At 37.7% G+C, this 24,899-nt stretch overlaps 2 protein-coding genes across 2 annotated transcripts in view; one reads left to right on the top strand and one right to left on the bottom strand.

Annotated features, from left to right (window-relative positions):
• LOC131992762 (uncharacterized) overlaps positions 1 to 17,954 on the bottom strand; it is a 34,231-nt gene extending 16,277 nt beyond the window's left edge. Inside the window, exons 1-9 of the mRNA XM_059358448.1 lie at positions 17,463 to 17,954; positions 15,693 to 15,770; positions 14,779 to 14,863; positions 14,202 to 14,237; positions 13,631 to 13,770; positions 12,643 to 12,766; positions 11,713 to 11,857; positions 10,991 to 11,095; positions 6,028 to 6,155 (exon numbers count right to left, since the gene is read on the bottom strand). Coding sequence (XP_059214431.1) covers positions 6,028 to 6,155; positions 10,991 to 11,095; positions 11,713 to 11,857; positions 12,643 to 12,766; positions 13,631 to 13,770; positions 14,202 to 14,237; positions 14,779 to 14,863; positions 15,693 to 15,770; positions 17,463 to 17,652 — 1,031 coding nt within the window. The 5' untranslated portion in view covers positions 17,653 to 17,954. The remainder of the gene's footprint in view (positions 1 to 6,027; positions 6,156 to 10,990; positions 11,096 to 11,712; positions 11,858 to 12,642; positions 12,767 to 13,630; positions 13,771 to 14,201; positions 14,238 to 14,778; positions 14,864 to 15,692; positions 15,771 to 17,462) is intronic.
• Positions 17,955 to 21,027: 3,073 nt separating this feature from the next.
• LOC131992771 (reticulocyte-binding protein homolog 2a-like) lies at positions 21,028 to 22,385 on the top strand. The gene is made up of 2 exons (XM_059358460.1): positions 21,028 to 21,705; positions 22,113 to 22,385. Exons 1-2 carry the CDS (start codon positions 21,111 to 21,113, stop codon positions 22,295 to 22,297), a joined length of 780 nt encoding a protein of 259 aa, XP_059214443.1. The 5' UTR covers positions 21,028 to 21,110; the 3' UTR covers positions 22,298 to 22,385.
• Positions 22,386 to 24,899: the final 2,514 nt, after the last annotated feature.

Raw genomic sequence — 24,899 nt, 5'->3', positions numbered from 1 at the left:
TCGCTAGCTAAATTAATTTTCTTTTTAAAAGGCACATGTACTGGACTTCCGGCGGAGCGACAGAAGCGGATGGTCGCATAAATATTCCCTCCCGGTCGGTCGGAGTTTATTCCCCAATTGAAATACAAATACTCTCTAAATTTTGTCCTAATTAATGATGGAGGGGGAAAAACACAAGAAGGGCAAGGGAAAACAACCGGAGAAAGTGGAGAATGACGACATATTCGAGTCTGAAGAAGAGGCCATGGACGAGGAACAGGTTGACCGTAATGGCGGACAACGCGCTGAGCTAACAGCAGTGGATATGGAAGCTAACATTGCTATCATCCGTGCAGATTTAAAGTCCATGGTCTCAGAGGTGAAGTCTGAGCTTGGTATTTTTCGAGACAGCATCAGAGAGGATTTGAAAAGGGAGCTAACTGACATAAGAGAGGAAATCCAACACAAGCTAGGTGAAGTAGCTACCGACCTTAAAGCTACAACCGAAAGACTGTGCGAAGCAGAAAGCCGCATAGCCGACATTGAAGAGTGCTCTGTGGACTTCAAAGAGGCGCTGAGTCAGTCACTGCAAGCCCAGGAAAGGCTACAACTGAAACTAACTGACTTAGAAGCACGTTCGAGGCGTAATAATATACGCATTTACGGCATCTCAGAGGGAGCTGAGGAAAACAACATCCAGCAATTTATTGTTAAAATGATCAAAAAGGAGCTGCAGCCCCTCGCCGGAGTTGAGCTTGGCATACAACGGTGCCACAGAGCACTCGGCCCTAAACCCCCAAAAGAGGCACAACCCAGGTCGGTGGTCGTCTACTTTCAGGAGTTTAAAACCAAAGAGCTGGTGCTGCACTCTGCATGGAAGAAGAGAGAGATTTACTACGACGAAAGGAGGATTTATTTCGATCATGACTACCCCGCAGAAACACTGGCAAAAAGAAAGGCGTATGCACAGATAAGGAGACTTCTACGAGAGAAGGGGATAAGGTTTCAGACACCACCGCCAGCCAAGCTACGAGTCTTCCTCGACAGCGGACCGGTAACGTACGAGAGTGCAGCGGCGGCAGCGGAGGATTTGAAGAAGAGAGGCTTCTCGCTGGAGCGCGGGAGCACGGCTGAATCCGGACTCACGGAGAAGGCACGGAAAAACACCTGGCAGCGCGTAGCGAAGACAGCCAGCAGCACCACGGCCAGCACCATGGCCAGCACCCAATCCCACCAAGAGAAGATCAAGGAAAGGCTGCGAAACTTTCAACGGTCGTGAGAGATCCGACGATAACGGAAACGGGAGGTAACAGATTGTGTAATGTAAGGGCAGAGTCCCGACTGAGAAAAGTTATTAAAAAGTGAGGGGAAAAAGAGGGAGGAAGGAGAAAAAAAAAAAAAAAAAAAGGAACCGGTAATGACATTGGGATCGCGGAACGGAGGGATAACATTACTGCTGATGGGAGTAGAATCTGTATCACCTGTTGTTTTGTAGTTGTCCCTCCCTCCGCCCCGTAAGACTGAACCTCACCTATTTCTGTTTCTATGTTTTGTTTTGTTTTTTTCATTTATATACAGCCACCAGCTCTTAATTTCAGTCTTTGATGTATTGCTGTGTGAGATCGTCCTTAACCCTAAAATGATTATGATTGACCGACATATACGGGAAAGAGTTGGGGGTTTTGAAGAAGTTAGTGCACAAATACACCCTTGGAGCAGGGACTTTACAAGTTGCACTGAAGAGGGGGCTCTGGTGATTCACTAGACTACTCCCCCCACCTTAAGAAGTATTAGATTACTTCAAAATGGAGGTTCACTTGAGTTTTTCCTTACTCAATGTTTCAAGTTTGTTTTACAGTTCAAAAATAGTTCAAGTTTGGTCACCAAAAGTATTTCATTCACTTACCTGTGTTAACTGTGAGATTAAATGCAATGTCAGGAATATAGGGTAGCTACTCTTAATGTAAACGGCCTACACAATCCGACAAAAAGGGGCAAGGTTATTGCAAAGATGAAGAGGGAGAAACTGCATGTGATTTTCTGGCAGGAGACCCATCTCAACCAGATTGAACATGAAAAGCTAAAAAAATATGGTTTTAAAAATACATTTTACTCAAGCTATAAAAACGGGAAAAAAAGAGGGGTAGCAATCTTGATTCCTAATAGGGTGAATTTCCAAGTGGTTTCTGAACTCTGTGATAAAGAGGGTCGGTATGTAATTGTTAAGGGGTATCTTGAACAGAAAGAAGTTACACTAGTGAATGTGTACATACCACCTGGTCAGGAAATTTCCTGTATTAGGGAAATTTTTAATTTGATTGCCACTGAAGCCACTGGAGTTCTAATATGTGGGGGTGACTGGAATACACAGCTACAATGTAAACTAGATTCCTCTAACACATCGAAGAGACCCGCTCCCAACGCTAGAGTAATAAAGAGTTTGTTGACAGAGCTTGGGATGATTGATGTATGGAGGGAGCTCAACCCATCAGCTAGACAATACACATTTTACTCAGCAAGTCACAGAGTGCACTCAAGAATTGACTATTTTTTTACCAATAATTCGGACAGGCATAGACTCAGAGATTGTAGTATAGGGATTCGTGATGTCTCTGACCACTCGCCTGTTTATCTAACCCTGCACCTAGACAACAAAAAGAAAAACACTCTTTGGCGACTTAATACAAGTACCTTAAATGATATCACGTGCAAGAACTATGTACAGAAGGAATTTAAAGAATACATGGATAATAACAATAATGGGGAAGTATCGCCAAGTGTTTTGTGGGATGCAGCTAAATCAGTGATCAGAGGGAAGCTTATTGCCTACACATCACATAAGAAAAAGGAAAGATGTAAAAAAATGTCTGATTTACAAGAAAAACTTAAAGTACTAGAGAGTGAACATGTAAAAGGGAAAGATCCCCACACCCTAAATAAAATTAATACTATCAAAAAGGAATTAAATGGCCTCTATGAAGAGGAATTAGAGAAAAAAGCAAAGTTTGTTAAGCAGAGGTATTATGAGAGTGGCCCTAGGGCCTTAAAACTCTTGTCATGGAGGCTAAGGAAGCAACAGGCAGAGAGCTCCATATTTGAAATTAGAGACCCTAGAACAAAAAAAACATGCCACAAATTAGAGGACATACAACACGTTTTTGAAAATTATTACAGAGAACTATACAGGGAACCAAATTCGACTAGCCCTCAGGAAATAAATACATTTCTGGAATCACTAGATTTGCCCTCCATAGGTGAAGAACAGAATAAAACACTAATGGCAGATATCACAAGGGAAGAAATAGAAAAGGCAATCTCTAAGTTGAAGGCTAACAAAGCACCGGGAACCGACGGCTTTCCAGCCGAATGGTACAAGACCTTTAAAGAACAAATAGTACCGATACTTTTGGATTGCTTTAACCATACACTTAAAGAAGCTGAACCACCAAGAACATGGAGTGAAGCAATCATTTCAGTTATTCATAAGGAGGGTAAGGATAAAAAAGAGTGTAGTGCATATAGACCAATATCTGTATTGAATATTGATTATAAGTTGTATGCGTCAATACTGTCTAAAAGATTAGAACATATTATACCAGAACTAGTGGACCCAGATCAAACAGGCTTTGTGTGTGATAGACAAACGCAAGACAACATCAGACGGGTGCTGCATATACTTGATCATGTGACTAAAGGGAAAGAACAAGTTGTAGTACTCAGTCTAGATGCCGAAAAGGCGTTTGATTCGGTCCGCTGGGAGTACCTATATTTGACGCTGAGAAGATTTGGATTTAAAGAAGACTCTATTAGATGTTTTAAAACCCTATATTTTTCCCCAAATGCCAGGATAAAAATCAACGGACATCAGTCACAGCCTATTGCCCTGGAGCGAGGCTGCCGACAAGGCTGTCCTCTCAGTCCAGCTCTTTTCTCCCTATTCATTGAACCCTTAGCGCAGTCAATCAGGGATGACCCGGTAATAAAAGGAATAATGGTCAGGGGCTCGGAGCAAAAGATTTGTCTATATGCGGACGATGTTTTATTGCTAATAACAGAGCCAGAAACTAGCATCCCTAGGTTGATGTCTGTACTAAAAGAATTTGGAACCTATTCTGGATATAAATTAAATGTGCAAAAAACTCAAATTTTAAGTTATAATTATTCCCCGCAAAAAGACATGTTGAATAGATTTGACTTTAAATGGAACTCAAAGGAGATTAAATATCTGGGGATCCGAATACCTAAAGATTTATCCAAAATATACGAGGCCAATTTTGGGCCTGTAAATAAAACCATCAAGTCAGATATCGACAGGTGGTCTCAATTGCCCTTGGACATGCACAATAGGATAGAAACAATAAAGATGAACCTACTTCCCCGACTCTTATATCTCTTTCAATCCCTCCCAGTAATGATCACACAAATGCAATTTAACGAATGGGATAAGTGGATCTCAAGATTCGTATGGGCAGGGAGAAGGCCAAGGATTCAATTCAGAACACTACAACTGACCAAAGAGAAAGGGGGCAGATCACTACCATGCCTGGCAGACTATTATAAGGCAGCGCAATTGAGACCACTGGCGTGCTGCTGTAACCCAAATTATTCAGCAAAATGGAAGGATTTGGAAACTTCACAATTAGAAATACCATTACAATCTATTCTGGGTTGTAAAACACTGTATGAGCAGCATTCTAGTGGCCTGAATCAATGGTCTAAAGTTTGCCTTCGTATTTGGTTTAAGGAATGTAGGTCACCATCACTTGAAAGACAGTCTAAGTTATTGAGATGGGTTGTCTTTGACCCTGACTTCAAGCCCACAAGGATTGATGGAAGGTTTAAACACTGGTATAGAAGAGGAATTACCTCTTACTGCTCAATTACGTCCAAGGGTGAATTTGATAGTTTTCAGAGAATCTCGGATACATATGGGCTGGAAAAAATGGATTTTTTTAGATATCTTCAAATTCGGTCTTATTATAATGACCAGATAAAACCACCAGCAGAAAGTGAGACCAACTTAATTGACATATTTATTGACATGTACAAAAAAAAGGACAATAGGAAACTTGTTTCGAAATTGTACTCCTGTATTCAATCTAACAAGAAACACTCAACAGATAAGATTAGACTAAAATGGGAGAAAGAATCTCAAACTGTCATCACAGAAGAAGAGTGGATGAATATATGCTCAGTGCAGTCAACTTCCACTAGTTCAGGTCTCTGGAGAGATTTCTGCTGGCGGAATCTGGTCAGATATTTCATAACCCCTAAGTTAAAATGTGTGCAAACAGGGGAGACAGCCAGGGGACTGTGTTGGAGGAACTGCGGTGAACAACTAGCAGACCACTTTCATATATTTTGGAGCTGCTCAGCTATTCAGCCATATTGGCAAAAGATTACACAAGTAGTAAAAAACATTTTTGGTGATGTAATCAACAGCTCTTTTTCTTCAATCTACCTGGGTAATATTGCACCCCATATATTGGGGCGAGATAAATATCTTTTAAAAATATTATTAGCAGCTAGTAAGAAAGCTGTTACTCGCAGCTGGCTGCAAACTGCACCTCCGGCGGAGTCCGACTGGATCAATATTGTGACCAATATTCAAAATATGGAAAGAATGACCTTTTCGTTAAATCTACAGACTGATAAATACTTGCACTATTGGGAAAAATGGATTGTGTACATGTCCGAAAGAGATGCTCATTGAGCCATCATTGTATTTGTAACTTTACCAGTGTAATATCTGAATGAATGTATAGGTGACCAACTGTTTGTTCTATGTATCTCTGTATGTTGTCTATGTTTGTTCTATAAAAATAAAGTACAAAAAAAAAAAAAATAAAAGGCACATGTACTGTAATGAACACATTGCATCAACTTTAAACCTGTGTATGTTCTGCTTCCTATTCAGGATTTTCTTCCGATATAACCTGTCTCTAAATCTCTTTACTGTAAGGTGGAAGCACCTTTGGGACACTTAAGTCTATTTCCGCAACAAGGTCTAAGCTTAGTAAACAGAGGGACTGAATCTAACACCCTCACCTTCCGCTCCATCTCTCCGGCAGGAAGTCGTCCGGCTGCTGGAACACCTCTGGGTCTCTGTGGACAGAGTGGCTGATATAGATTGCACCATAATCCTTTGGGACATGAAACCCTGCGAGCGTGGAGTCCTGAACACACACACACACACACACACACAGGGAGGGAGAAACCACATTATTAAATCTTATTTAAAGTAATTGACATTGCACTGAGAGTTTAATTAACAGAAAAGTAGGCTGCTCCTTACAAGAGTCACGTGATTGGATGAACATACTGCTCATATTGGTTTTCACCTTTATTTGTCAAACTGGATAATCATGTTAATGTTTAAACTCTGCTTCACATCTACAATGCGTATCAGAGATGGGGGGAAAAATCGATACAGCATAGTATTGCGATATTTTGCGTGGCATTATATAGATTCATGGCCGCCAAGTATCGATATTTAGCGTTCCAACAGCCCGCCATTTTATGTCCAGTATACTCCACTTTTAGGAGAATACTGGACATTCTGGTATTATATAAAAAAAGAAGATCTAAGGAATCTATAGGCACCATGTGAGTCTGGATATCATGTCAGGAAGGCTATTTTTTGATTTATATTTTGATTATTTTTTGATTGAGTTTTATAGCGATTTTCAAAGCTCTGACATCATGCTATCTCAATGAAAATAGGCTCTCTGGGTTCACATTTGTGGACACAAAATGCAGGTAAATAGTTAAATCGCAATATATTGTATTGCAATATTGGTTGCTCATATTGGTTTTCACCTTAATTTGTCAAACTGGATAATCACATTAATGCTTAAACTCTGCTTCACATCTACAATGCTTAAAATCAATACAGCATAGTATCGCGATATTTATAGCTCATAAGAGTTTAATTTAAGAGCTGATATCTTTGCATTTTCCATGGTTTTCTAGATAATGATTATGGTTATTATCAAGAAAACCATGGAAAATGTCTAGATATCAGCTCTTAAATTAAACTCTTATGAGCTACTTTTGTCGTTATGATTACATTTGTTCAAACAAATGTACCTTTAGTTGTACCAGGCATTAAAATTAACAAGAAATTGAAGGAAACAATGGTCCAAAAATGTTTTCCATGACTGTATACATGGCTACCTCCCAATCCGGAACTCTTAAAGAAAACAGAACAGTTAAATCACAATATATTGTATCGCAATACTCACCATATCGCAAAATGCCCAAAATCGCAACAATATCATATTGTGACTCAAGTATCAGGATAAAATCATATCGTGGGGCCTCTGAGGATTCCCACCTGTAATGCTTATGTCATTTAAAAACTGCTGAAAAGGAGGTTGAGGATTTGTAAGCACTGACATTAGAATAAAAGGTGATCTGGGAACACTGCAATGATGCAACTGGAAGAACATGCCATGAAAACCCCTTTGAACCTAAATGAATGGGAGACTTCATTGATGTTTGGCTGCATGAAATTTGCAGGTCCATTTAAAAACAAAATATCCCGAGTTGATTTTTCACTAAGCTCGAGTGAAAGGAGCCACCTTGGGGCAAAAAGACCACTTACCCAATTGTTGGCCTTTTAAATCACGTTTTTCACTACATCCATTAGCCGCTGCACTAATGGACTGCCACAGAACGGGATCACTGTTTCTGTTCCCTCTGCCCACTTTTTCATTTTTCTCTTTGCCTCTCTCTGCTGGAGTGGAAAATCTTTTACAAATCTCTCTCTTTCTTTTTGCCGGGTTCACACTGAGATGTCTCTGCCATCGCTGAGTTCATTTCTCCCTCCCTCCGGCTCTCTCACACACACACACACACACACACACACACTGAAACTATTGCATATCTTAGTTCCACCTGGATGGAGCTTCTACTTTTTCCACCTGATTGTGAATACTAATAATCTCTCTCTCTCTCTTACACACCTACCTGCACACATAAACATCTCATCAAGTCTTTTCACTCCAGTTCAGCACGTCCTTCTCGCTCTTTCTTTGTGTGTCGTCTGAGATTATACAAAAGGTATTGCCGAGGGAAGCGGCAACTCTTCAGGATTGCATAAGAATGTGCAATACATTTCTATATTGAATTCAGTATAAATTTCAACATAACAGGTTCAGGTACCTTATACATAACTTCAGAGGACTTCACTTTTAGTGGTTACAGTCCAGATGTCATATTGGCACTTTCACAGTGGCAGTTTCTCACTATTTAACTGTAAGTTGGTTTCAAAATCACTACTTTGTATTGTGGCTAAAGCACTTTCTATGGAAGCCCAATGCTGCCAATTAGATGAAAAAAAGATCCTGCAAGTCATTATCATGAGAAACTATAATAATAAAAAAAAGATAATAGATAATGCAAAATAATGACTTAGTATCTCAAAAAAATGTGAACGTTACTTGTTATTTTGAGATGCTAACTCATTATATTAAGATAAGACATTATTTTGAGATACCATGTAATTATTTTGAAAAAGTCTGTCATTATTTTTGATAAAAATTGTCATTTATTTTGACATAGAGTCAGTATATTGAGAATGTTTCTTGTTATTTTGAGATACCATGTCATTATTTTGAAAAAGTTTCTCATTATTTTGATAAAGTTTCTCATTTTATTTTGAGATGCAATTAAAATTTTGAGAATGTTTTGTTTTATTTTGAGATACTAACTCATTATCTTAAGATACCCTGTCATTATTTTTGATATAATAAGAATTTATAATAAGAATTAATAAATAAGAATTTCATTTCTATCTGCTACAGAGGCTGAAAAATCTATTACTTAGTAGGCGTTGACACTTCTGTTGAATTTCCAGAAAAACTTCAGGTTTTAGGAGGTTATTTTAAAATCGCCCAGAGGATTTACAGTCATTTTTTCCACGCGTTTTAGGCCTAAATGGGTTCAAACCCCCACACATTATGACCTCCTATCCTACTGAGGCCCGTCAGGAAAGTGCACTCGTGCGTTTCCCAGAAGTGACAAATGACTTTCCACTCAGCTTTACTGTGTCACCAGCACACATCAATCCCACCGCCAAACTCTGAGCGCCCCACTCCCCACTCCCTTCCTTCCGGGAGAGCGGAGCCAATCAATCGCAGAGTCAGATCAATGCCTCTGATTGGGCTGTTGCATAAGGGAGTTTGATGAGGTCATGATGATCAAAACAGCCGGTGCGGGAGGAGGCGGAGACAGCCCTCAGAGTTAGCCACCGGCCAATCAGGAGACGGGACTTTGAGTAAATTTGTGATTCTATTGGCTGCCAGTGCTGATGTCAGAGCAGAGAGCAATTAATGAAGATCAATACTGTAACATATACAGTTGGTCTACTTCATATGTATATGAATTCTATTTATAGCACAGAGATTAACCCAGCAAAGCAGGTCAAGGACCAGGAGATTATAAACCTACATCCACATATAGAGTCACCATTAAACAAAACAGGTGGAGAGAATGCTGCATGGAACAATTTAGAATAAACAAGGGGTGTACAAAATAATAAACATAAACACTTAATTAAAGATTTCTGTAGTTTAGGGCTGGGCGATATATCGATATAAAAAATATATATCGATATATCTTTAAATGTGATATGGAATTAGATTGATATTGTTCACATTTTTTTACTTTCTTTATATATAAATGCTGCCCTTACTAGGGGTTTGTCATATTTAGTTATTTTGTAATGTTCGTTATTCTTTTCTCATATAAATGTGTTTATTTCAGAAAAAGATTGGCCTATTACATTTCATAGGCTATTTTTATTTAAGATATTTTCTTATTTACACTTTATGGAGCTTTGATTAAAAAAAAAAAAAAAAAAAAGGTACTCCTGTTATTCAATATTTATGTTCATTCAAATAAACGGTTTCAACAAAACTACTATTACTACTTGTGACATGTCATATTTGGATTTGACTTAAAATTTGCTCTCACTTTGCGATAAAAATATCGGGATATATATCGTATATCGATATATAGCCTAAATATATCTGGATATGGCTTTTGGTCCATATCGCCCAGCCCTACTGTAGTTAATCCCAGTTCAGTTAATTTCACTTACACAACTCTATAACTGGTTTAATGTGTTATTGTAGTTGAAATCTGTAACACTAAATTATTTCATGCTGCAAAATAAAATAAAAAAAAGAGGTTTGAACAGGACTCCTACCAATTGAAGCTGAACTTCTTGCAAAATGGAAAGCCTCAAACTGACGAAAGAAAAATTTGGGAAACTGAACACTATAGGATTGACCAAACTGGTGTTCCATGCAGGGTTAATAAAACTTACTGTACGGTGTAAGCACCTGTACTCCAAAGATAGTGTGCAGTACACACAATAGAGAGGACAGCGACAGCAGAAGAGACTTTCATCTACAGTAATATGTCGCCATCTAGTGGTGAGCAGTGCAACACAGAAACAAGTGAAAACAGAATCCTCACCACAGGAAAATTAATTTATTCAGTCATGGAAAAAATGATAAGACCACCCTCGTTTTCTACTATTTCTTGTTCATTTTAATGCCTGGTACAACTAAAGGTACATTTGTTTGGACAAATATAATGATAACAACAAAAATAGCTCATAAGAGTTTAATTTAAGAGCTGATATCTAGACATTTTCCATGGTTTTATTGATAATGGTTTTGATTATTATTATCTAAGTTGTACTGCATTCAGAAATATATTTACAAAATAAAACTGTTTGGGTTGTACTTATGTCAGTTTTATCTAACCTTGCTCTTATCTTATATTGCTTAAAATGTTAACAATCCAGGAATTGACCAATTTGAATCACTGACACACTTTAAGATAAGGTTTAAGATCAGCAGACCAGTGCAGATTTTAGAAAAGTTCAGGTCCCAAAAGGACGCTGGAACACTGGATCTCCCAAACTCAGAACACAGGATAAGAAATATTGAATCCTAATTCAGTACTTCATGAAAAATCACTTGATGAACAGTCCTACCTGATCAGCTAATCTGCGTCCACCAATGAAAGGAGGCCACAGTCTCTGAACCTCCAGCAGTACGTTGCGCAGGTAATCAGGGTCTTCCAACGCTCGCCGACGAATCTTATAATGAACACGGAGAAAGTTTGGTTTGATAATCTTATTAAAAGCAAAGAAAAACAAAAAACTGGGCAAAAACAGTTGGTACATGGTTATTCTTAATGCCTCGATTTTGGCGGCAACCTCCGGGTCTGAGCAGGGAGGCAAACCAGGAAGTGCCTTAAGCTGCATTCTACTGAAAATTTAACATCCCAGTTAATGCTCCTTGCTGCAGTTTATTGTTTGTAATGCTCAAACGGAAGGTTTTCAATAAACCATAAGAAAGAAACTGTGGTATTTTTTCGGCTTAAGACACGCGTCAACTACATCCACACGCTCCATAATTGAAGTGTGTGTTTTAAGTAAAACTAGACGGAGCCACACTAACACTCCTGTTAATTCTAACATGAATTAGCAGTGGCTTCTCTCAGTCAGGTTGAGGACTCCTCCACAGTCCAAATATGGTCTGCTCCCCGTTTTGGAAACAAGATGACGACAAGTGTAACGATGAACTCGATGCTTCCAACGGGGAGTCCATAAATCAATGGGTGACGTCACGGTGACTACGTCCATTATTTATATCCAGTCTATGAATTTTGCCCAGGATAAAAAAAAGAAATACAGTTAAAATCTTTGCACACCTGTTCCTCTCCACTGAGTGCCAGTGTGAAGGAGGTGAGCAGAGATGCCAGAGCTTTGGGGATCAGAGCTGAGATGAACAGCAGGAGATGCTGGGAGGCAGAACTGGAGTCGGGCAGCGGCAAGGAACCAAGGGAGCCAACAAAACTGGAAACAACCGACAGGACCGAGAGGAGAGAGCAACATTGAGATTAGGATGCAACACCAACCAATCATGACTTATTAAAACAACGTTTATTATAAACAAAGTAGGGCATAACCACAGCCTCTACTAGCCTCTGATTTATGGCACAGAGGGAGAGGGCTTCATGCATAAAAATGTCACTGCACAGACCGACAGCAGTCATGATGAGGGGTAGTGTAAAGGTTTAGGTTCATTGATTGGAAGCCCAAGAGTAAGAACAACCGGAGAAAACAGTCAGGGAAAGCTAGGTGCACAGCATTAGCAAATAATATTAGCTTTAGGAGCTAGTATTTCTATTTCAAAGGCCCTTCAAAACCTTTCACCTGACCAGTAGGATGTGAGAGCGTAGCAAAAGAAGGCGGGCATTAGGTAAAAGGGTAGGAGTTCGAGGTTTGGCAGAGATTCAAGCCAATGGGTATTTTATTTTGCAGAACTGCGCGAATTTGACTTAATTCTTGCAGAAATATAATGGAAACATAAGTGCTGGTGAATCTTCAGCAAGCAGAAACAAGGAGAAGCTGAATGGTTGTGTTCAAGAAGACTCCACTGTGTGTGCAAGAGGAAGACATAAATATCAAGAAAGTTCCAAAGAATGACAGGAGGATGCAGCAAGAGACTGAGAGGGGAAGATGAGTAGCAATGGGGCGTTCCTTCTGTCTCTACCGGGAACTCTGTGTGTGTGTGTGACTGTGTTTGTATGAGACAGAGGAGGACAGACAGAGAGACAGACAGACATATGCAGTCTCACCCCTGTTTGTCATTCTCCAGTTTGTCTTTGATGATGTCCATCAGTTTGTCTCGGGCTTCCAGAGCGTTGGAGAAACCTGAAGACCACAGGGGAACCTTCACATTGACCGGAGCAGAGATCAGACCTGCAGGAGCGAAAAAAAGGGTTAAAAACAGCCAACACACAAAGTAAAACCACACAAACGTCACATTTATTAAACTAGAAAAAAGGGGGAAGTGAAATATCTTGCAATACTGTATTGCAGAACAACAAGCGAGTTACTAAATACATCTGAAAGAGAAAGACAGAAGAGACACTAGGGCTGGGCGATATGGACCAAAAGTCATAGCTCCATATATTTAGGCTTAATATCGATATACGATATATATCCTGATATTTTTATCACAAAGTGAGAGCAAATTTTTTGTCAAATCCAAATATGACATGTCACAAGTAGTTTTATTGCAACAGTTTATTTAAGTGAACATAAACACTGTATAACAACAGGAGTACCTTTTTTTTAAAAGTTCCATAAAATGCACATTTAAATAAAAAAATATCTTACAAAATAAAATAAAATAAAAATAAAATAGCCTATAAAATAAAATAGGCCAATCTTTTTCTGAAATAAATATATTTATATGAGAAAAGAATAGCGAACATTACAAAACAACTAAATATGACAAACCCTAGTAAGGGCAGCATTTATATATAAAGAAAGAAAAAAATGAATTATATCTATATATGGTCTAATTCCATAACGCATTTAAAAATATATTGATATATTTTTTATATCAATATATCGCCCAGCCCTATGAGACACCAGTGCTGCATTTCAGGAAAAAGACAAATTTACATGAAGCCTTTTTGAAGCAGTTTATGTGCTGCAGATAGAAAGGCAGGCTGAGGCGGGTCAAGGGCAACTCTGGTCTTATGCATCAATACTTGGCAAAGTGTATTTTTAAAAAAACAAAATGTGTGTGTGTATACAGCCGAACTGTGCCCCTACCATGCCAATGCTGGGTGCAGAGCTGCATGATTTCCTGGAAAAGTTCAGGCTGCTCCTCTGCTCGTACGTTCAGAAAAAGGCCCAACACCAACTCTGTGCCCAAGCGCTTAAAGGTAGTGTAAACACACTGAGGCTGCCCACTACACACACACAGACACACACACACATCACACACACAGACATGACACATCAATTCATTATCTTTGTTGGCAGAACGTCAGTGAGAAAAGAGGAAGTTTAATTTTCCACGAAGACGAACAAAAAGAAGAAACCAAGGCTACCAGGAAAATTAAGAAATATGGTGGCCAAAGTGGTTGTTGACAGCTAAACACAACCTAACTGTTGTGTACTTTTGTCATTGGGTGCATGCACACACACACACACACACACAGTGAAACACATCCGCTTCACCTCTCTAACTTTGCTTTTAAATCACTGCTGTTATGGTTTATCCAAATGTCTTTTATAGCTTGTGAAACAATTTGTAATGCTGCTTTGTGCGTCCCTTTGGACAAAAGCGTCTGCCAAAAGAATAAATGTAAATGCTTTGAGTGCTGGAGGTTTATGTTACCTGAGAGAGAGGTCCTTGAGACAGCGCTCACACACACTGTGGAGAGAAACACAAACACACACTTCTCAGTCAACAGAGTCATTCCAAGGGAGTCTTTTTCAAAAATATGACCCGTAAGCATCTTTTCTACATTCAGTGCACTGTAACAAATAACATAACATAACAACTTCATTCACTTGCTATTCCAGCACTTGAATCATTATATTTATACATAATAATTGTCGCTCCATTGAACAGACAGGTGGTCAGTTGTTGCTCAAGGAAACTTTAACATGGATGGACTTTATTGTTGCAGCAATAAAAGCTTTGCAGTAGTGTCATAAGAGTCTATAGAACCATGTGACTCTCCAGGTCAAAAAATACATATCAACACAAAGGTAGAGGTGGGAATCAGCAGAGGCCCCGCAATACGATTTTATCTTGATAATAAAGGCCTTGGCGGCCATGAATCGATATAATATTGCCACGCAAAATATCGCGATACCATGCTGTATTGATTCCCCCCCCACCACCTCTAATTATTGGTGAAAAACCCTTTACTAATACTTTCATTAGTTTCCAATATCACTTTTCCTACCTGGTGATGTACTCATTTGATGATTTCAAACAGCTTCCTGTGAACAGGCTGGTGAGAGACAGACGGAGAAGACACGCCTCCTCGCCTAAACACACAAACACAAGTCACTCAGACTTTTATTTGCAGAGCTGAATTTGAGCACATTTTCCAATGTTTACACAAGTGTAGCATTCGTACTGTGGGTTGTTTTTTTTAAGTACTTTGGAAAGTCTAATGTTTGCTTAGGAATATTTTCTCTTATCTTAGTAATAAGAGGTGGAATGTAACTAAGTACATTTACTCAAGTACTGTACTTAAGTAAAATTTTGAGGTACTTTACTTTTACTTGAGTTTTCCATTTTATGTAACGTTATACCTCTACTTCACTACATTTTAAGGTAAATATTGTACTTTTTACATTTAGCTGACAGCTTAAGTTACTCTTGACATGAAAATCATGATAAATTTAAAGTGAAGAGATGTTTTTTTGTTTTGTTTTTAAATTAAACCTCATAACAGTATATTAAGTAGTTAAAACGAGCCATATCTTGAGGAAATTAAAATGCTTTTTACATAAACGCATCAATACAAATAATATATTTATAATATATAAAACAGACTGAGTGGGGCCATTCTGCATGACGAGACTTTTACTTTTGATACTTTAAGTACATTTTGATGCTGATACTTTTGTACTTTTACTTCAGTAAGTTATTTCACAGTGTGGCATTAGTACTTTTACTTAAGTAAGGGATCTGAATACTTTTTCCACCACTGGTCATACCTTCTGTATGGCCTAACAAACACTGGTTATTTAGCCCAGTTTACTATCATTTTTGTTTCACTGACAAATCGAGCTTCCTCAGCAGCTCACTGTTGATGCCATTTATGAGGCTTTTGTGCCTGTGTGTGTGTGTGTGTGTGTGTGTGTTTACCATTCGTGGTGACAACGGTGTCCCCGTACATGTTGGTCATCAAGTCAGTTGGATCCTTCAGAAACACGTTGGACTTGTCTGAAACACACAGTAGAAACTTTATTATACTGACACTGACATTTATTTTTCAATCAAAATTATAATTCCCTCCAATACCAAGATTCATCCCACAATTGCAATACCAGTCAAAATAATAATTTGATTTTTTTTTCCAAAATTGTGCAGATGTAGTTTATAATAACTTTAGTGAAATATGTTTTATATACAAGTTTATTTAATCTCCTATTTACCCCCTTATATTCCTAGAAGATTTTCTATAGTTCTTCTTACAGTCATGGAAAAAATATTAGACCACCCTGGTTTTCTTCAATTTCTTGTTAATTTTAATGGCTGGTACAACTAAAAGTACATTTGTTTGGACAAATATAATGACAGCTCATAAGATTTTAATTTAAGAGCTGATATCTAGCCATTTTTTGCATGTTTTTCTTGATAATAACCAAAATAATTATCAAGAAATTGAAGAAAACAAAGGTGGTCTAATATTTGTTTCTATGACTGTATGTCCAACTTTGACATACACCATGACATTACAATTAGAAGGAAAAAATCATATGGTTATTATAAAATCAGTGTTGGAAATATATGGTTATTATTATATTTCTACAATGAAACTTCATGTGAGTAACATCCTCCCCTCTTCCCCCCTCGCCAACAGCATCACAAGTTTCTCACATGACAGATCAGACTAATCTCGGGGTGAATTTTCCTCTATACAGAAATTTTCCTTTTGTTCTTTTGCATGAGGGCAAAATCTGACTCATAGTCAGGAGACAACATCACTATGAGCTCACAAGACGTTACATATCGTCACCCTGCTAAAATAACTTCAATAAATGTCATATGTTACACTTTTGGTGATCATTTCACTCAAAAAGGATGTAACAAAGGATGGATATTGGCATACTAATAACACTGTGTGTAAGTTATGTAACTTAAGAGAAATAAATGACTTAGGCAATTTTTTGAACATGCCTTTGTGACTTAAGCAAGATATGATAACACTTTATTTTGAAGGTGTCTACATAAGAGTCACACAAGCCTGTCAGAAACATGACATGACAAGTATCATGAGCATTAATGTTACTTCAAAGTGTCATTAATGTTCTTGACACATCCCATGTCATGTTTATGACACGCTCATGTCACTCTTATGTAGGCACCTTAGAGTAAAGTGTTACCAATATTAGTGTCAACAATAAAACACTGATAAACTAAACTGATAACTAAACAATCTCCCTCTAGCTCTTCTTTGCTGGGTTCTTATCTGATGCCTGTCAATGTGGCAAATTGTCAAAGAAGTGATTATCTTAAAGGGGTAGAATCACATAATCTGATCAACAAATATATATATATATATATATATATGTCTCATATATATATATATATATATGTCTCATATATATATATATATATATATATATATATATATATATATATATATATATATATATATTAACAGTGTCACGATATACAATAATTTCCCTGTAAAATATGTGTACTGGTGACACAGAATTTAATCAATAATAGCATCACATCGGAAAAACAACAAAAAACAACTGTTAGCTATTAAGCACACTATAAAATATATTAGTCACCATTTTAATTCGTGTTATTTGAAATAAGACGTGTGTCCCTGAACTACACGATTCTGGTGCTCACCTGTGCGCACACACACACACACACACACACACACACACACAAACATACCACCCAGCAGCTCTCTCATCCCCTGCACGGAGCAGATGAAGGCGGTCGGTCTGTTGAGCATGCGGGTCTGAAACACTCTGCTCCGGTGTTTCTCGATCCTGTGCTGGCAGAAGCTCAACGGGTCCCGGTAAAACTCCAGCGACTTGTCCCCGAGCACCGACACACCGGCATTTCCTGGTAGTTTAGCCATCCGACGTTGCAGACGCACTTTCGCTTAAAATAAGTAAAATAACAACTTGTAAGGTGGATTCAGTCGGAATGTTAACGGCTCTTCTCAAACGACCATGACTCTGAACTTGACTAAGGTTCACTCGGTCCAGGTTCAGAGTAAACCCCGCTGTTATCGCCTATTAATCATTTTAATCCGCGTGCCTCTACCTGTGTCAAATTACTGCTATCTCACTGCTCTCTGTCTGAGGTAACTGAACGCCTCTGGCTGCACCGGAGTGACGCGTTCAGGTGAAGCCCGTAATTTATGGCTGCCGTACTGTACGTCTGTTCTGTGTCACTTCTGCTGCTACTGTACTACTAAAGCTATTTGCTACTATCACTATCGGGGCATAATCGCCTCTTTAATGCCCCCTAGTTGTTTTGGCTATTCTTAAAGGACCCGGACAGTTTAATATAGGATAGCTGACCAAAATACAATGAATTTAATCAGTGGTGGAAAAAGTATTCAGATACCTTACTTAAGTAAAAGTACTGATACCACACTGTGAAATTACCAGTGGTGGAAGAAGTATTCAGATCTCTTACTTGAGTAAATATACACTGCATAATTACTCCACTACAAGTAAAAGTCTCAGTAAAAGTATCAGCATCAGAATGTAGGCTACTTAAAGTACCAAAAGTAGAAGTACTCGCTGTGCTGAATGAACCCACTCAGATTGTTTTACATGTTCTAAATATATTATTGGATTGTTATTATAGATATTATGTTCGCAGGTATGTCAGCTAAATGTAGTGGAGTAAAAAGTACAATATTTACCTTAAAATGTAGTGAAGTAGAAGAAGAAAGTTACATAAAATGGAAATACTCAAGTAAAGTACAAGTGCCTCAAAATGTAACTTAAGTACAGTACTTAAGTAAATGTACTTAGTAACATGAATTTAAATGTAATTCAAGTTGTTTCCTCGACATCTCAATGCACCAATCAGCAATTTTTATATCAAGGTTTATTTTACTCAGGGATTTTGTTTTATATTTATAAACACATTATTCTGTCTAGTGCATTATGGAGACCCAAATTGTTTTGTATTATTATTATTGATTTAATAAGCACATAAATACCACAAAATATATATATATATAAATGAAGATTAGAAGAAACAATCCGCTGCTCATGGGAATGATATGGAGGAGCATGTCATTAGTTTTGCAGGTGGCCTATTTGGTCATTAACTAAAATATTAAACAAAGTGAAAGGAAACATCAGAGTTATTACAATTCATCCTGAGGGAAGCATGAAGTTGTTGTGAATTTCATGGCAATCCATCCAATAGTTGCTGAGGTATTCCCCCACAAAACCACAAATATGAACCTCACGGTGGCGCTAGAGTAAAACAGTAGATGAATTGTTGGCCATCCATCCAGTAGATGTTGAGGTATTTCACTGAAACTTTGAATGAAAACTGTGGAAGTGAATAAAAGGGAAGTGAATAAAATGGGCTACATTGTTTTGTTTTATTTAACAAAGAATATCTTGCAGAATTTGTTCACTTTCATTAAAAAAATGTATATTACTACCTTTTCACACATTGATGCGTTAAATTGAGAAAATATATTTGTAAGGGAATATTGTAAAAAGTTTATTGTATTGTTATACTCTGTATATGGTTCTAGGCTTGAAATCTTTGTATAAACCAAGGACAATGTGAATATGTAAATAATATTTTTGGTGAAAATGATGACGACAAAGTTGCAGTAATATACAGTATTTCTTTGTGACATATATTCAATTGAAAACTGTATAAACACAATATATTTAGGTCTGATAAACTTTTGTTTTTGCAAATATACACTATAGATTGTGAATTGGATGCATTTGATTTTCATTTATGTTTTACACAACATCCTAAGTTTTATGGATTCTGGGTTGTTGCTGAACATTTGGTAAATCAAGCTTGGTGTACTGGCTTTTTGACATGTTATAATTTTGATGGAGTTACATTGAAGCTCACACTGTCTGTAGCTCGCTGTGTATGCTCTCTAAGTAAGAAATAAGTGATACCTTTGACCAACTGGTGGCGCCAGAGGAAAACCCAGGGGAACACCAAAATCACTTTGATTCACCTCCTGGGCAGTATATAGATATCTGGACCACATTTCATAGAAATGTACACAGTACTTGTGAAGAAATTTCACAAAAACCCAATAATGTACACTTAAGTACTACGTATGCACACATCTTAGGTACTACTACATTAAAATTGTATGTGCAGGTGCATCTCAATGAATTAGAATATCATAGAAAGTTTATTTATGCCAGTAATTCAATTCAAAAAGTGGAAATAACACATTATATAGATCCATTACAAACAGAATGAAACATTTCATGTCTTAATTTATTTAATTTCTTCTAATTATAATGATTAAGGCTTACATTTAATGAAGGCCTTAAATTCAGTGTCTCAAAAAATATAATATTACAAAGGACAAATTTTAAAAAGTATGTTTCATGTGGAAATGTTGGCCTCTGAAAAGTATGTCCATCTATAAGCACTAAATACTTTTACAGTATTATTCAGTGTTTCCACGGTCATTTCGAATAAGATCACCACCATCAGTATAGGTATAATTGATTTATACATATTTGACAATCTACATGTGAAATTTAATTTATGTACATGCTTGGGTGACACTCTGGCGACAATCTTAAAAGTACATCTTTATTTTTACTGTACTGTATTTTATTTTGAAGGACAGAAGTACTGTCCGGGTGTGTTGATAACGATGGTTGACAACGGTGTTATTTATTTGGCTGACCAAGAAACATCCTGAGAAAAAACTCATTAGCTCCCATTGACTTACAGCGAGGAGATCCAAGTGTTCGATTTGGGATATAGTTAGCGCACGGCTAATTCACCGGCGTTAGCATCCTTTTACTGACTCTGGTAAACCCAAGGCTAACGTACACGGTTAAAACAATATATGGTTTAAAAGATAATAAGTTAGACTTTAGTTTCACACAATTTAATTAATTGGAAGCATATCACGATCATTTATATTAGAAGTTAATGAGAAATGTTGATAGAATCTTAGCAGAACGGTGTCCGATTTGGGATACAGTTAAGCTAATATTTTGCTAAACAAAACATATGAAAAACAGATAAAATATTATGTCAATTATTCTACTTTATCTAAAGGTTAATACAATCCAACTGATTGAAAGTATAATTAATGGAAACACATTTTTGTAATTTTACATGTAAAAACCTAGTTACAGTAGTTATACAGTGTTTTGTTTTAAATTGAATAATGCAGTTCTATGGACACACTGTTCTGTTGGAATGTTTCCATCCCACAATGTTAACTGAGAGTTTCAGAACATCATCAACATACAGAGATCTCTCATATCTGGTCATTTACCACAAACCTGCTGAAGTGAATACACCAAAGCAAACAAACCTACAAGCGAGAGAAAGAGCATGACGATGAACAAGAAGATGATGGCTAGACAACACCTCCTTGATGAAATGGAGAGAGTGAAAAGCCAAGTGAAACTGACCCCGGAGGAGAGAAGAAAAGAGGTCAGAAGACAAATGTATGTTGCCCTTAAAGCAATGGAGATGGAGCGCAGACAAAGAGTGGCTCTGGAGGATATGGAGAAGTGCAAAAGGGACAGAGAGGAGAGAGAAAGAGTGGCAGAAAGTCTGAGGAGAAAGAGAGAAAAAGTTGAGGAGGAGAGGATGAGGCAGGAGGTCCTGGAGAAACAAAAACAAGAGCAACTAAAGAAAGAGAAGCTTCAGTGGGAAAGTGTGATGATGGTGGAGGAGGAGGATGTGAAAAGGCCCAGGTATACTGGAAGTGCTCTGAAAAAAGAGCCAGAGAGGAAAGGAGAAGAGCTCTGCCATGTGCCAACGGTGGGAGACAAAGCCCAGCCAGAGAGCCTGACCTCTGACCTCAAGTCAGCTGAGCTGAAAAAGGAAACTCTGTACAACAACTGGGTTGGAGAAGAAAAGGTCCAGCCAAACAGCTCTGTCTATCGACTCTTTGCTGCAAAACCAGGCCCCAAACCTGAAGGTGTGTATCATATTCCATTCTACTACATTTATATATACAGTCATGGAAACATTATTAGACCCTGGTTTTCTTCAATTTCTTGTTAATTGTAATGCCTGGTACAACTAAAGTTAAACATTTGTTTGGACAAATAAAATGATAACAACAAAAATAGCTCATAAGAGTTTAATTTAAGAGCTGATATCTAGACATTTAACATGGTTTTCTTGATAATAACTAAAATCATTATCAAGAAAACCATGGAAAATGTCTAGATATCAGCTTAAATCCAAACAAATGTACCTTTTGTTGTACCAGGCATTAAAATTAGCAAGATATTGAAGATTGGTCTAATAATTTTTATATGATTGTATTTCACATTATATGAATGTAAATATATTTAAACTTGTATTTTCTTTTGTCTTCAGAAAAAACAAAAACCACAGACCACAGAGAGAAGAAGAGTGAGAAACACAAGGTCAAAGTAGAGGAGCAGTACACAAGGTGGAGCAGCTACAAGAGCAGCCATATGAGCCAGTTCTCCCAGCTGAATGACTGCTACACTGGAGGATTCGCTACAAGCAGAAATAGCATCCTGAAATCCACTTTTTAATTTTATCAATATTATTGTATATATTTAATTTACTTCTTTGTTTTTGTGATGTGTTAAGCTTAAGTAAAACTGTGTTTAAGTAAAAACATTGAGTTGAACTGATTTATGTCTTACATAAATAATGGTTTGAATGTGATTCACTACAATATATTGAATGGTTATTCATGTCACACATTTTGGCAGTAGTGGAAGAAGTATTCAGGTCCATTACTTAAGTAAAAGTACTAATACTGAAATGCAGAATTACTCCACTACAAGTAAAATGCCTGCATTTAAAACTTACTTAAGTAAAAGAACAAAAGAATCAGCATCAAAATGTATTTAAACTATCAAAAGTAAAAGTACTCCTAATGCAGAAAGACCCCTTTCAGATTGTTAAATATATTCCAAATATATTATTGTATTATTATTATTGATGCATATAAAAGTAGCATTTTAATGTTCTCAAGATCAGGCTAATCTTTTAAGGACTCAATATACTGTTATGAGGTTTCATTTATTAAAAAAAAAAAAAAAAGCTAATCTCTTTAAATGTATCATGTTTTTATGTTTAATCTTGACGTGAAAAGTAACTAAAGCTGTCAGCTAAATGTAGTTGAGTAAAAAGTTGAATATTTCCCTCAAATTTTACTGAAGAATAAAGTTACATAAAATGGAAATACTCAAGTAAAGTCCAAGTATCTCAAAATTGTACTGAAGTACATTACTTGAGTAAAAGTACTTAGTTACATTCCACCACTGCATTTTGGCATTGTGGAGTGAGGTAAAGAAAATAAGCAAGTCACCAGAAATCATCCATTAGGGATCTAAAATAGCTGTAAGAGATTTCACAGTAATCTATCCCATGCTTGTCAAGTGCCTGGCAACTTCACAGTGACTGAAGAAAGCTAAAGCTCCAGCCAAGAAACATTCAGCCAGAGGTGGAAGAAGAAATAACAGTAATACCACACTTTAAAAATATGCAATAGAATATATTTCATGTACAAACAGTAAAAATACTCATTCTGCCAATCACAGAATCATATATACAGTATTATATTGTATTTTATATATTTGTATTATTATTATTGATGCATAAATGTGTAAGCATGTTGCAGCTAGTAAAGGTATGGCAAATTTAAATAATAATAGTACATTTTATTTGGAAGGTGCCTTTTTTGGCACTCAAGGACACCGTACAAAAAGATAGATAAGAAACAGTAATAAAACACAATAAAATACACAGAATTAAGAACAATACAATACAATAGATTGGACAGGGTAATTGTCATCAGAGGGATTAGGCTGTTTTAAATAGATGTGTTTTTAAATGCATTTATATAATGTTCAGTATCTTAATGCATCAATCCATGCAAAAGATCATTTATATTGTTCATAATTTGAATACAAACAATATTAATAATTAACTTATAATGTTGTCGTATACATGTTTAGATTAGATTAGATTAGATTAGATTAGATTCAACTTTATTGTCATTGAACAGAGTACAAGTACTAGGACAACGAAATGTAGTTTAGCATCTAACCAGAAGTGCAGAGTAGTAAAGTGCTGGGTATTTACATATGAACACAGAGTATAAATATAGTGCAGGTATGAATTGAATATGCTATAGGATATATACAGTTATAGAAATATATACAGTAGAGATATGTACAGTAAGCAGCAGTGCAGGTAGATGAATGGATGGTAATAAATAGTCATAAATAGTCAAAAATATTCATTAATGTGGGCAGATACAGGACAGTAGGTGGGTCACCTCTGTGTAGTGTTCAAGAGGGTGACAGCTGAGGGGAAAAAACTGTTCCTGAACCTGCTGGTTCTGGAGCGCAGGGAGCTGTAGCGCCTCCTGGAGGGGAGGAGGGTAAACAGTTTGTGTCCAGGGTGGGAGCTGTCCTTGGCAATGCTGCGTGCCCTCCACAGACACCGCTTGGTGTGGACAGCTTCGATGGTGGGGAGTGGTGAACCGGTGATGCGCTGGGCAGTTTTTACCACCCTCTGCAGCGCCTTCCGGTCTGCGACGGAGCAGTTACCATACCAGACTGTGATGCAGCTGGTAAGGATGCTCTCAATGGTGCAGTGGTAAAAGTTCACCAGGATTTGAGGAGACAGATGGGCTTTCTTAATTTTCCTCAAAAAGAAGAGCCGCTGGTGAGCCTTCTTTATGAGGACGGAGGTGTTCAGAGCCCAGGAAAGATCATCGGAGAGGTGGACCCCCAGGAACTTGAAGCTGGAGACACGCTCGACCTCAGCTCCGTAGATCTGGATGGGAGTGTGTGTGCCTCTGTTGGTTCTCCTGAAGTCCACGATGATCTCCTTGGTCTTTTTGGTGTTTATGGCCAGGTTGTTGTTAGTGCACCAGGTCGCCAGGTGCTGGACCTCTTCCCTGTAGACTGTCTCATCGTTGTTGGTGATGAGACCGATCACAGTTGTGTCATCTGCGAACTTGGTGATGATGTTGGTGCCATGCACTGGTTCACAGTCGTGGGTGAAGAGGGAGTAGAGGAGAGGGCTCAGCACACAGCCCTGTGGGACACCAGTGTTCAGGGTGAGTGTGGAGGAGGTGTGGTTGTCTAACCTGACAGACTGAGGTCTGTTGGTCAG

The sequence above is a fragment of the Centropristis striata genome, chromosome 19, assembly GCF_030273125.1.
Source record: "Centropristis striata isolate RG_2023a ecotype Rhode Island chromosome 19, C.striata_1.0, whole genome shotgun sequence".
In the NCBI taxonomy this organism is placed as follows: Eukaryota; Metazoa; Chordata; class Actinopteri; order Perciformes; family Serranidae; genus Centropristis; species Centropristis striata.
Note: the sequence above shows the minus strand (reverse complement) of the source record. Positions and strands in the feature narration are given on the sequence as shown.

Coding starts and splice junctions, on each gene's coding strand:
- LOC131992771 (XM_059358460.1), top strand. CDS start 21,111: ATGACGATGAACAAGAAGATGATGGCTAGACAACACCTCCTTGATGAA. Junction 21,706..22,112: donor ACCAGGCCCCAAACCTGAAG/GTGTGTATCATA, acceptor TTTTGTCTTCAG/AAAAAACAAAAACCACAGAC.